The sequence below is a fragment of the Rutilus rutilus genome (genome assembly GCF_951802725.1).
Source record: "Rutilus rutilus genome assembly, chromosome: 18".
NCBI classification, from domain to species: domain Eukaryota; kingdom Metazoa; phylum Chordata; class Actinopteri; order Cypriniformes; family Leuciscidae; genus Rutilus; species Rutilus rutilus.
Genome location: NC_140231.1, coordinates 8122922 through 8137046, shown reverse-complemented (window position 1 = coordinate 8137046; position 14125 = coordinate 8122922). Strand labels below are relative to the sequence as shown.

Here is a 14125-nt window from a genome sequence, read left to right as displayed (position 1 = left end):
GATTAAGATGTTCTTATTGTTCCAAATATCTCTGTGTTAAAAAAGTGTAAATTAGAGCCCATGCTATAAGAGAACCTGATGATGAAAGTTGGAGAGTTTGATAGGGAGCATGGATATATCATAATTACACATTAAGAGAAAATGAATGCCACCAAGTTGTGAAAAAACAAGTTGAGGAAAAGCATTCCAAGTAGAAGATGGTTTGGCTAGGTATTGATTCAGCCAATTAATTTTAAATGTATTGTTGAGGGAATCAAAATCAATTCACCATTACTATAAAAGTTTAATATGACTGATTTTCTCGTATAATGAGACTTATTTTTCCATAATTTTTATTTATTTATTAAAACCTCATTAATTAATTAACTTAGAAGTGGGCTTATCCACAAAAAGAGACTGATCTGCATAGGCCAAATGAGACATGCCTGCCTTTTAAGGACAGATCCCTTTGTAACCAGCAATTGCATTTTTTGTGTGTTTTGGTAATAATAGGTTTGAAGTTTGCTGAACACCTATTCATCTTTAGTAATTCGTATACCTAGATATGTTACCCTATTTTTAACATATCCTCAAAGTAAGTAAGAGAGCAGTTTTTTATTGGTAGCAGTTCACATTTATTAAAATGTATATTTAATCCAGAGGCTTCAGAAAAGGACTGAAGAATACCCAAAAGCCACTGGAATTTGTGATGAATCATTTAAGAATAAAGCTGTATCGTCCGCTAATTGACTTTTTATAGTCAATTATAGTTTAATTTTTATTTTAGTGTTGCCAATTGTGATACCCTTTAAAGGACTACTATTGATATGTGTGCTAAGGCAGTGGTTCCCAATTCCAGTCCTCGTGACCCACTGCTCTGCACATTTTGTAGGTCTCTCTTATCTGACACACTCAGTTCCGTTCATGGAGTCTCTCCTAATGAGCTGATGATCTGGTTCAGGTGTGTTAAATAAGGGAGACATACAAAATGTGCAGAGCAGTGGGTCACGAGGACTGGAATTGGGAACCACTGTGCTAAGGAACTGTGTTGCAATTAGGAATGGGTATGGGAAAACTGGACATCCTTGTCTAACCAGGAGAATAATGCTTGGTGTATTAATGTGACGTGGAATGACAGTCTCTTTTCCACACAAATATTACAGAATGCACAGGGTTCAGAAAGATCAGTTTTATAGAGATCGCTAAGACATGTGACCAAATGGGCGGCAACCTCTTCAGAACGCAAAGAATTATGGGTATGTTTGGCCAGGCTGGCATAGCAGGCAAGTGTTCTGGCATGAAAATAATGAAAAATTAGCGTGAAAAACAGAATATAATCCTACAAAATGCAGGCATCTTGAACACTGCGTTCTTCCCTCCATGCAATGAAGTTTGGCGCCTTATGTTTGTGCCGCGGATTCCCAAAATGCTTTGCGTTCACCACTGGGAATATGTCATGATGACGTCACATTAGCAATCCTTATAGGATCACTAACTTTGTTGTTGTTGTTAACACAGTTCCCAATTAATATTCTCAAAATGGTTATTTCAGTGGTGTTTATTATAAAAAGTTTAAGGACAATGAGTCAAACCTCTAAAAATATCTATTATTATTTGTTTATATTAAACACCATTTAACAAAACATACAACCCCAAATCCAGAAAAGTTGGGACATTTTGTAAAATGCAATAAAATCATGAATCTGTGATATGTTTATTCTCTTTAACCTTTATTTAACTGACAAAACTACCGGTACAAGGATTTTCAAAGTTTTCACTGACCATCTTAAATGTATTTTGTAAATATAAGCAAATTTAGATTTTAATGGCTGCAACACACTCCAAAAAAGTTGAGACAGAGGCAAAATAAAAGTGAAAAGATGATCTATCCAAGTTAAACTCTTTTGAAACAGTCCACAATAAGCAGGTGAATTGATTAATATAGGTGAGGGGATCGTGATCGAGTGTAAAAGCAAAGATGGGTCATGGCTCATCACGTTGTGCCAAATGTCATGAGAGAATTGTCAAACAATTCAAAAATTTTATTTCGAAATGCAAGATTGCAAATAGTTTTTGCAAGTCTTTCACCTTCTACCATTATACTGTCAAAAGAATCCAGAGATTTCTCAGTCTGTGTAGGGCAAGGCAGGAGAACTCTGTTGAATGTGCGTGACCTTTGAGTCCTCAGGCGGCACTGCATGATAAACCATCATGCTACTCTGTTAAAAACAGCCACATGTGCTCAGGAGTAAAACCATTCTCACTTAACACAGTCTGACGCTGCATCAAGAAATGCCACTCGAATCTCTGTTAGGTAGGGAGAAAGCTACACATCAGTTCTATGTGGAGATGCCGGCGAGTTCTCTGGCCTGAGCTCATCTCAGATGGTCTAAAAGACAGTGGAGATGTGTGCTGTGGTCAGATGAGTCCATGTTTCAGCGTGTTTTTTAGGAAAAACTAACCTCAAGTTCTCAGTCCCAAAGATGAAAAGGACCATTCAGACTTTCATCAGCGACAGGTGCAAAAGCAAACATCTGTCCTGGTATTGGGGTGCATCAGTGCAAACGGCATGGGTGACTTGCAAATTTGTGAAGGTATCACTGACGTGGAGGCATATATTGTGATTGTACAGAGACATTTAATGGCATCAACATGACATCTTTCCTGGGAAGAAAGACAATTCCTGGCCGCATTCTGCACATGCTAAAACAGCGTGATTTCTATACACTCTACACCATGTGCTTATCTGCCTGTCTACAGTCCAGATTTGTCTCCTATTGAAAACGTATGGCCCATCACGAAAAGGAGAATCAGACAACGACGACCACAGGCTGCTGAGCAGATGTCTTTTATCAGGCGAGAAAATCTTCAACAATTAATATTTCCAATATAATTCCCAAACATTTAAAAAGTGTAATTAAAAGGAAAGGTGATGGGACACATGGTAAACATGCCTCCGTCCCACAACTTTTTTTCAAAAAAGTCAAAATTTGTTTATATTTACAAATTACAAGTTGGTCAGTGAAAACTTTGAAAATCTTTTCTTTTTACTTTTGCCAGTTAAATAAAGGTTAAAGAGAATGAACATATCTTTGATAAAAAAAAAAATTCTTGATTTTATTGCATTTTACAAAAAGTTTGGGGTTATATTTTTAACCGTTTACTGCTTTGTTGCCTTGCATAGTCTCAAAAATCTTGGTGGTATTAAGCTGAATACAATGCTATCGTATATGTAAATACATAGCCTTCATCATATTTATCAATTGTGATAACAATACATTTTTTATTTTGTTTAACCCAATTGTCATAGAAGATTGATAATTGTTATTATTCCACAATTAAATGTTTGTCAAATCAACATCATAGGCCTAATTATTGATATGAACAATTATGTTTTATCTTTACAAGTAAGAGTGATTTACTGATATGTCAAATAATTCCAGTTTAAGAAATTATTATATCTGTAATTGTGTTTGAATAGAATATTATTGTGATATTTACCTAGTTACAGATAGGCCTATAAAGAATGACACTTTTACTAATAGTAAAAATTCTGTTTTTGTTATCAAGAATTCTGTGAGAGATTAGGCTATTTGTGTTTTTACTCGTGAAAATTCCTGATATCAAGAATTACCATTGTTACTAGTAGAAATTCCATTACTGATTTAAAAAATTATCATTGTAACTGGTAAAAACTGAATTGCTGATATGAAAAAATCAGCTTGTCAAACACAACAAAAATAATAAGTGAATCTAACATTTCCTTTCCCAGTCACCGTAAATAAACTGACTGCCTTGTGATTTTCAATCCAGTTTGCTGTCGGAAGGAGTTGAATGATAGGGAAACATCCAAATGGGTTATGTGAATAATGCCATGTTGAAGAAACAATACCTCATGCGATTCTTGACTGTATGGAATATGAACAATAAAGGAACAATATGATAGAAGAAATTAAGAAAAATGGAATTCAAGAATTAAATGTTAAGGTTTTAATAAAATGGTCAAGTAAAATAAATAGTAAAGCTTTCTTTGATTTTATTAGGGAGACAAGGCTGATACGTCTACAACTGTGTTCCACAGTCCGGAGCAGAAGATGGCGGTAAATGCACCTATTACGCAGGTAGCCAGCCGCCATTAAAAACCAAGAAGAAGAAGGAGGAGGAGGAGTTGAATGTAGCGCATGCGCTTTACTGATGTGGAAGTGTTGAACAGTGATAAACAAACAAATAAATCAGACCAAAAGATTAACTATTAGATTGTAATACTTATCATGGCAGTAAACGCGGTACATTTAGAGTCAGACGCATTTCTAGTATGTATGAATCATGCTCTGAGTACGGAGAAGGAGGAAGTAATGGGGCTCTGCATTGGCGAGGTTTGATTATCTGGCGTTTATCATGTGTTGTTTTGTATAAATGTGTCAAACTGCAGCTGGTGTGTTTATGAAACTTTGTAGGCTAACTGTGTAAACGACTTATCTCCATCAGGTGGACACAAACCGCATTGTGCACATTCATTCTGTCATCATTCTGCGTCGATCAGACAAGAGGAAAGACAGAGTGGAGATTTCCCCAGAGCAGCTTTCAGCAGCATCCACTGAAGCGGAGATATCCTTTCACAAACGATATATACTTATCAGATATGCATTTTATCTGTGTAAGGGGATTTTTTGGGGGGTTATATAGGTCTATTTATTTATTTTTTGCCCCATTCTGCAATACAAACATTGCACTAACAAAAAAGTCTGCAAATGCGCTATGGTGGCAACGTGTTGTTTTGGCAAGTACCATGGTATTTCTCAGTCTGGAGAACAATGTAAATACATTCAATACCGTGGCATACATTAAACACTGCCATGAATATATATATATATATATATATATATATATAATCAGGGGTTAAATTGGGATTTATTATGTGGGGGGGCTCTCCCTAGGGGGGTCCGGGGGTATGCCCCCCCTGAAATTTTTTTTGAAAAATAAACTATTAAATGGCATTTTCTGGAGAGTTTTGTGCAAAGAAATGGAGAAATTGAGTCTTACATGATATGTGAAAAACTGCAAGGTTAAGAGCATATTTGCATTGTTGTAGTATCAACAGGTATTAGGACATTTAGCATTTACATTACTGTTAATCAGCAGTGGTGGAATGTAACGAAGTACAAATACTTCGTTTCTGTAGGCTTTACTTAAGTAGAATCAATAGTGCATACGTTTGACTTTTACTTCGTTACATTTTGCAGCAATTATTATACTTTCTACTCCACTACATTTCTACAACGTTTCGTTACATTTTCTGATCAGTTTTCCCCCTGCCAAAACAGGGATTGAAAAAAATGTCCTGTTTTCGGTGCTGATGCGGTGGTGACGCGTTCATGTAAGGGTGGCGCTGCCAATAAAGCACCTAAAAGCTGTCACAAAGAACCATCAAAAGTAATGATTATGAATATGTAAAATATAGCAAGGAGACATTTTAATTGTTTATTAATAAACAAGTGTTTTCTGTGTCAGTGCCCTGCATAGATGAAGTTGACGATGCAATCTTCGCAGTAGTAAACTCGCCAGAGAGAAATGCACATTTCATACGGATTAGGCTACACAAGCAGCGGTCTGTTTTCTTTCGTTTTGAAAAGAAGACCTTCCAAGCTTTCTATAGATATATTTATCAGGTCTGTCAGGCAAGTAGGCTCCCTTATACGCTGAGTTTCGGTTCATTTATGAGACGAGAGTCCAGTTCACTCGCCGGCGCGTCCGTGTCGTGATTAGCCTATCTATTGTCTATATACTATATTTACTTCTTATTTTTGAAATGAAACATTGATTAAAATTAAGATACAATTAATACAAAACGAAATTAATTTTAAAGAAAGGCTTTGTGCTTTCTGTTTGAGGTCTCAGTGAAAGTTTTAAACAGTCTTTTAGTGCCACATTCAGAGCGGTCCCGTCCGTAACATGTTTTTTTCCTCATAAATGCGAAAAATAAAATAAAATGAATATGTTATGTTCTGTGGAGAGCCAACCCTTCTTCATCCGGTGGGTAGTACTTTGGTTTGCAGTGTAATTCACAGAATTACAAAAAAATATTTTGCCACCTAAAAGTTAAAGATTTTTTGTGTCACGTCCACGGCATGTGTAGCCTATTTCCCTCATATTAAATATAAAACGCTTGATTACACATTGTATTACCTTGTTATGATATAGTGACCCATACAATGTGCCAAACATTTTTTCCTTACCTTGTTATTCAAGGCCAGGGCACTTTTTGTACAACCAACGTTGTGCTGAACTTGACAAAACTGATCTGTTGCTGCAGCGGCGGCCAGCAGCTCGGGTTTTTTTTTTTTTTTTTTTTTTTTCAAGGCAGTAGAAGGTTCTGGAACTTTTGCGCGCTTCCACATCCCGCGCAACTACGGATCTCCCAGGAACATTCATTATTGCTGCGTACATTTATCCATGTCGGAGTTCTGAGCCTACCTAGATGCGCATGGCATGCGCGAGCGGTGCGCGATCATGGTCGACTGACAACGAGATTAAGCAGCTGAACAAGAGTACGGCCGTGTTCCGATTGTTCTCATCTCAGCTCCGCCGAGACAAAATAGACATGCCATGTCAAAATCTTTCATTTATAATCAGAAATATGTTTTCAAAAGCATCACTTTTATCAAATTTTATGTGACATAATTTCCTATAGGCAACTGACTGCAAACGAGCAGGCTTATGTGCCGGGGCTGAGCCCCGGAGAGCCCCGGCCCAATTTAACCACTGTATATAATATATATATATATATATATATATATATATATATATATATATATATTTTTTTTTTAAGGAGATATCTGTATACTGTACTGGGTAAAGGTCCGTTCACACAAATGACAATAACTATAAATATAAATGATAAAGATATAGTTCTAAAAATCATTACCACCACAACTATAAAGATAACGGCACAGAGAAATGATATAGGCTAGTTGGAATCACTTTCAGAATGATTCTTTCAAGGATGATGAATGATAAAAAAAAAAAAAAAGAGCTTGAGCATTTAAAGCATTGAATGCACTTTCCATTCTAGGTAGTCGCTGCCATGTTTTTGGATGCACTCGGGCGTACAATGATAACACAAATCACCAGAGAGAAAAAAAGAGAGTGTATTTACATTAATACTTTTTAAGAACTGCTTGCACCAACTTAGAATAAATGGGCTAATATTTGAAAGTACCTTTGAGCGCTCAGTTGTGCGTCAATGATGAAGTTGTGTCAACAATCAAGCAAATTTGTGACATTTATGGGTCATTCTCAGATCATCCTGAATAACACAGATCATGAGGTTTTGTATAAACTTGTGTGCTGCTGCTGAGGCGAAAGGAGGACATACCAAATTCATTACAAGATCTTCTGAAATTCATGTACAGCTTATCACTCAAATTGATATGCTGGAAATATATGAATTTCTTTATTCTGCTGAACACAAAAGAAGATATTTTGAAGAATGTTAGTAACCAAACAGTTGATGTACCCCAGTGACTTCCATAGTATTTTTTTCCATACTATGGAAGTCAATGGGTCCCATTAACTGTTTGGTTTCCCAACATTCTTCAAAATATCTTTTGTGTTCAGCAGAAGAAAAAATCATACAGGTTTGGAACAATTTAAGGGTCAGTAAATGATGACAGAATTTTCATTTTTGGGTGAACTATCCCTTTAAGCACTATACTGTACAGTGTTTAAAACATGACTTCTCAATGAAATTTATTATAAAGTGTAATCCTCCTGACCAGATACTGTTTTAGCATATTTTCTTAAAATGAAGCACAGGTTGGCTGAGATGACAGGACGTCCCATGAGGGTTGTGGGTTGGTACCACTCTCATCCACACATCACTGTGTGGCCATCACATGTTGGTTAGTATCATCTTTTATATATTTGTATTGTTATTTTGTGTGGTTTTTAATTTATAATGTTTTTTTTTTCTTCATTTTTATTAATGCATTATTATATTCCCTTTATTTCTTTTCATTTGACTTGATCTTTGGATTATACAGATGTTAGGACTCAAGCAATGTATCAGATGATGGATCAGGGATTTGTTGGACTCATCTTCTCATGCTTTATAGAAGATAAAAACACAAAGGTATGTTACGCAAACCATCTTGACTGGAAATAATAAAATTCAGATTTCTATTTAATTTTTTTTAAACCTTGGCTGCTCTTTCTGTTTCTCTTGCAGACCGGTAGAGTTCTGTACACCTGTTTCCAGTCAGTACAGGCCCAGAAAGGCTCAGAGTAATTAAACTGCTTTTTATTTTAAAAAACACATTCATGAATTAATAATAATATGTTTTACAGGTTTATTTTGCAACTTCGATTTATGCATCATGCATATTTTAAACTAGTTTAAGGCATTTAAATATAAGCCTTTAAATTATTAGCTTAATTTTCTGTAAACCAAAACCAGTCCACATCTGATTAGTTGTTTGTTTTAATATAACTCTAAATGTTTGATTCATTGTTTAACAGGTTCACAAACATGGTAAAGCCAAGTCAGTGCTATTGCCTTTTGTAGTGTGAAAGAAAAAGTATTTTGTGCAGTGTTTTTGATCATAAATATAGAAATGACATTCCTCTCTTATGACAAGGTATGAGCGGATTGAGATCCCAATCCATGTAGTCCCACATGAAGCCATTGGAAAAGTATGTCTGGAGTCTGCCGTGGAACTGCCCAGAATCCTCTGTCAAGAAGAACAGGATACGTACAGAAGGATTCATAGGTATAGGCCATTACCAGAGTTATCCATTTGCTCGTTTATAGGTTACTTTAATTCATTTATAAATTTCATGGATATATTTCCCTGTAGCTATATTTTAGATTATTTTACATTTTGCATGAGGTCATAAGCAACCATTTACTATGTATTTTTTCCCTCCCAATTTCCTTTTTTTTCAGTTTAACTCATCTGGATCCAATCACAAAGATACATAATGGATCAGGTAATGCAATTATAAAATCTAGTTTGTATTTCATGAAGGAATTAGCAGTGCTTTCACGGCAGCGATTTAATACTGTTAGGCCTGGTTTCACAGAAAGCCAGGATTAGGCCTTAGTTCAATTAGGACAGTAAAGTAGTTTTTATAAATGTAAGGCCCGATATATTGGTCCAATATCCCCATTATCACGTGTTCTGTCCTCACTCATGCAAAGTATTGGTTGGTTAAATTTGCAATACATTAATCATGTATATTTACTTGTTATTTCATCTGACTCCATAAATGAAAGGTTTTAATAATATCTGTGCCTCACTAAAAGTGAGCGAATGTTTGACTATTCCTTTTAACCATTAAATGAACAATGTCAAAATCAGTTAGAATAATCACGTTACAATTTAATATTTCAGATATCAGAGATCAATTCCACAATCAATTAAAATATCTAGAACATGGTTATACATTGGTTACACCAAATAATCTTACCCAGCTTGTACCTGAGATAGACTTCTATCCAGCAAAAGGGGTTTGCCTTATCTGGCCTTATCTCTGAACCAGTTTTCTCTAAACTTCTATAAACCTTATTTCCTTTTATTTGATCTATCTGGATATGAGATATCTGTACCACTCACTTTGAGACATTTCAAATGACACCAAAAACATAAGTCAATGATAAACATTCACATTAAACCATGTTCTTGTGTGTGTTCTTAGTTGTTGCTGGGAGGAAGTGAGGTTGTATGGGGAGGTTGAATGTTAATTAGCCAGCAGGGCCCTTTTGTCTCAGACCAGGCCTCAACCAGTATTTTCAGTCTTACATAAACGTGCCTTAGAAAAAAACATTACTGGTGTGCATCTTGAGACAAAACAATGGCACTGACATATTTTAATGGCACTGACATTATTTCTTTCAGTTAAAACAGCTCAAACATGCATTTTAGTCTGGAATTAGGCTTAAGCCTTGTCTGTGAAACCGGGGGTTAAAGTTTTAGGTTGACAGTTAGACTGTTGTGTTTTTAAAATGGCATGAGTGTAACTAGGCGCTGAGCATCTTTTTCACGCTGAAGCACTGAGCGCGCTGCATTTTTTACCGGTCGCCGAGAGCTGTAGGTCATCACTGATGTAATTTTCAATCAGAACACATTTCACACAGCATAATTTTGAATCCCAGACAGGTACAGATATTTAGGATTCTATATATCTCATGGGCATAGGTGGCGCGTTGTCGATTCTCTCAGATCGTGTCTTTGATAATGCACACTGCGTGTTTGTCACTCGCGTGAATGAGCACCGATTTTCCTCCGGTTTCGGGCATTTGTTAACGATTTCGCAAAACCTGTTGGTGAGTGAAAATCAGGGCTGAAATCGCTAATTGTGACCTCGGCATTAGTGGAAGAGAAAAGGTCCACAGAAGGATGTTAAATGCCTCAGGGGGTACGCCACTGTCAAAAGTTTGGGAACCACTGGTATAAATCTGTTCATGCAAAATATTTTTTTAATAAAAGATAATTTGTCAATTTATTAATTATAAATCATTATTATAAAAGTATTTTTGGGTATGGTGTGGGACTAACCTTATTTATTTTCATAAATTGGAAGAATTTAGAACCAATTATTTTATTTTTTTACAGTTGTGCTTTTGTAATTTGTATGTATGTGTGCTTCTCAGTGTTCACTAAAAACCTGTGCAGTCAGATGTCGGCCATAAGCGGCCCGCTGCTGCAGTGGCTGGAAGATCGACTGGAACAGAATAAACAAAGTATCATCAAACTCCAGAAAGAGAAGGAGCAACTGACACAAGAACTGGCTGCATTATAAAGCGAATGATAGGAAGCAATGAGAGTTTTAGCAAAATCCTTAAAAGCCTCATTCTTTTTTTCATTCCTTTGTTTTTCCACTGAAAGCGTTGGCTTTTCTGCCCTACTGCCCCTCTTGGATCGGAAATCACTGGGAGAGCAAAGACAGGATATCTGTACTTCCACATTATGTGATCTCAGTGCATAATTAGTACTGTCTCAGTGCTTCCAGCCAAATATTTGAATTATGAACCCTCTTAGTGCTGTCTGCCACTCTTTACACTCTTTTGTAATGTTTTAACTCATCCATCAGCTTCTGCTTATTGTCATGTGTATAAACACACACAGACACATATGTTTTACAAGCTGGTATCTTTTGTTGATGTATGTATGCACTGAACAAACAATGACAAAATGCACGTTCTTAAAAAGGTTATTGGCTGTTAATTTTTTGCTTTTTATGATCTATTTGATTTCAATGGTAATCATAATTGTTCTATAAGAGCGATAGTGATGGATATTTTTTCACTGATGCTTTTTCTTAAGCTGTAAATCTCTGAATGTATAAACATGCCATTTTGAAATGACAATGTAAATACCTGCATGGAATATAGAGTGGCTTATCTGTTGTATGTTTCTTTTCTCACTTTTCTCTTCATTAACTAAATTCAGTTTGGAATGTGTGCTTGGAAATCAAAACTATAACACCATACACTCTGAAATACTTTGCACGGGACACACTCGCAAACAGCTATAAACATTTTTCATCATTTACATGCAGATTTTCAGTCTAGACTGAATGTTTCTGTGAATGTCAAGCAGCTCCCTGGTCGAACAGCCTGGCACTTAGACCATGAATAGAAAAGGTGTGATAAAGAGCTTTTCTAGATGAAATACTAAAATTAACATTTAAGCTGACAGTTTGAAAGACCTGAAACTGGTTAAGAGTTCATTTATTTATTTTTTAACTGCAGTCCTGTCCTACACTTTATCTGTCATATCTTTTTCCCTTATCAACAAGATAAGACACACTGGTGCTGACTAATCTTACCTAAATGTTTTAATATAAAACCAGTAGCGTACTATAAAAAACACTTTGTATGATAAAATATGAATCTAACTGAAAACCCCAATGGATTCATGTTTTATTTCTTGTCACTAGGTGGCACTTGTGTCCATGTTGAACTGCAGACCGTTTTTATTGAACAGTCTTTAATCTCTTTAGATTGTGAAACTGGTCAAGCAGACAGACAGAGTACTAGCAGTGTATACAATTTATTTGGCATGCATGCTATTAACAATATTGAGGTGTGCAGTTATAATAAACACCAATCTATCAATTCTTCTTGCTATGAGGGAATCATAAAGTGTTATGTTCCATACCATATTGCAAAATGGATACTTACGATTCTAGATGTTGACTGGTCAGTAAAATACATTTTATTTAGTTACTATGAGGAAAACATCACTGCACTGCACACAGAGCGAACTAGAGAACTGTTAACCTTAGTTCATAGATCAGACACTATATCTTCTAGTGGAAATATTCTAGAAATCTATAATAATGATGATACAATTTTGTGTCAAATATTTATGTCGTATAAAACCAGTAAGTCACTCAAGGCTGGAATACATGCTCATTTACCAAGCAGTCGTGAGTGTAGTTTCTTTATTCAAAATAAAAAATTGAGGGGGGAAAAGGGGTTGAGAATAATGCATCTTCGATCTATAAGCTTATGACTTTTTAATACTATTTATTCTTTGAAAGCGAGCTGTGTTTTGATGCAACATTAATGCCAGTCTGAAGCAATCTCATATTGCTCTTACAGTTACAGTGGTTTATAGACATGGCTCTTCTGCAGTGCCATTATCAGACACCTTCACCATACTTTTACATCATTTTTGTCCTTGAGAAATGAAATCTCAGGCATTGAACCAGGCTGCTATATATTGTCTAACATCTGGAAGTGCAAATGCTCATTTAGAATAAATGTCCTATATTTATTGCTATGTATAGTGGACCGTAAAGTCATACCATTTTGTATTATGGCAAGGCCTTACACTCCACTAGAATGACTTGTATGTGTGTAAAAGCACTCATCCTGGGACTGGAAGCAAGCAGGTAATATTAAGGCTGTGCTTTGAGACTGATGAAGAGAGCGAAGACACTTCCCCCTCCTTGTGCATCAGCATAGTGGTTATTACTCCTGGCAGAAAACTGCCATTTATTTAGTGTGAAGGCAAGTTGCCTGTAAACCTGAAGCCTCTATAAATCTGAAATGGTGTGTGTGGGGTGTGGGGGTGAAGTGAAGGGGGTAGAATTTATAAGTGTTTGGAGGGCATTCTGTTTGATGAGATGCCTAGGGGACCTTGGGCCCTTGGATATATTTATGGCAGAGGGGCCAATGGGGTAGTGGACAATGACGTCCCAGAGGCAAACAGTGTTTAATTAACACCTCCAAAACAGGCAGGACAGAGCTCATACTGTCACCACACGACCAAATATGCTGGTGGTTTGGCTCTTGTGTTTCATCTAGAAGTATAAAATCTGTCTCACTCTTTTTTTAAAGCTGATGTACGTTAATTATAGGATGTTGTTACATTTTCTTTTCCCAGCTCAATACGCAGACACAGCTGTAATAAGGTTGACTTTCTGTAAAGTGCAAACTCAAACAAACAGAACAATGTTTTCACAGAGTTAGAGTATCCTGACTAGCACAACACAGCAACAATAGCTCAAATGGCATAAGTTTGTTGACAGACCAATGGCAGATGGGACAGGAGTGTTTACATGTTTGGAAAAAATCATCAAAGGCACAATATGTAAGATTTTTTGATTAAAATATCAAAAAACACTAAAACAATGTTATATATTTTGTTGACTTGTGTACTTATATTATCCCAAATGTTTCCAACAATGTTTAAATCCAGAGAAATACACAATTTTAACCAGAATAACGGCCTGTGTCATTGGCCTGTCAATGACGTCATATTGCTACCCTTGATTTCCAGGTTTACTTCTGTAGAAACAATGGAAACACCAAAGACGCTTTAATGTATTATGTGTTTTATTAGACATCTGAGCAAATGTTACCTTTTTCGACAGAAAACTAAACATTGTTATATAGCTCAACACGATTAGTCTGTGAATCTCTTGTTTTCTTGATTTACCACGAGTAACATGTTTGTACCATGTCTCAGAGACAATGCTATTTTGTCAAGTGGGTAATAGCATAATCAGACAGAGCTTTATTTGTAGTAACAGTAATACACCATTTTCTCCAAGAAAATATATTTTTAAATGAATTGCATGCCATTTAGCAACACAAGTCATCCAGATTTTATTTATAGGATATTCTAATATCAAT

At 35.9% G+C, this 14125-nt stretch overlaps 1 protein-coding gene across 2 annotated transcripts; it reads left to right on the top strand.

Moving 5' to 3' along the window:
- Positions 1–4137: 4137 nt before the first annotated feature.
- On the top strand, positions 4138–11389 carry brcc3 (BRCA1/BRCA2-containing complex, subunit 3). Of its 2 annotated transcripts, XR_014625128.1 has the most exons (9): positions 4138–4355; positions 4468–4588; positions 7794–7880; positions 8022–8110; positions 8207–8262; positions 8616–8747; positions 8924–8967; positions 10631–11238; positions 11269–11389. XR_014625128.1 is itself a non-coding variant. In XM_084386700.1 (8 exons), exons 1-8 carry the CDS (start codon positions 4251–4253, stop codon positions 10777–10779), a joined length of 783 nt encoding a protein of 260 aa, XP_084242826.1. In that variant the 5' UTR covers positions 4138–4250; the 3' UTR covers positions 10780–11389. The 2 variants fall into 2 exon arrangements, 1 of the variants encoding a protein (XP_084242826.1); XM_084386700.1 differs by having other exon boundaries at positions 10631–11389.
- Positions 11390–14125: the final 2736 nt, after the last annotated feature.

What these genes read in the sequence shown, in the direction of transcription:
- brcc3 (XM_084386700.1), top strand. Translation starts at nt 4,251, where the DNA reads ATGGCAGTAAACGCGGTACATTTAGAGTCAGACGCATTTCTAGTATGT. An exon ending in TGGGGCTCTGCATTGGCGAG is followed by an intron (nt 4,356 to 4,467) that starts GTTTGATTATCT and finishes TATCTCCATCAG; the next exon opens with GTGGACACAAACCGCATTGT. An exon ending in ACGTACAGAAGGATTCATAG is followed by an intron (nt 8,748 to 8,923) that starts GTATAGGCCATT and finishes CTTTTTTTTCAG; the next exon opens with TTTAACTCATCTGGATCCAA.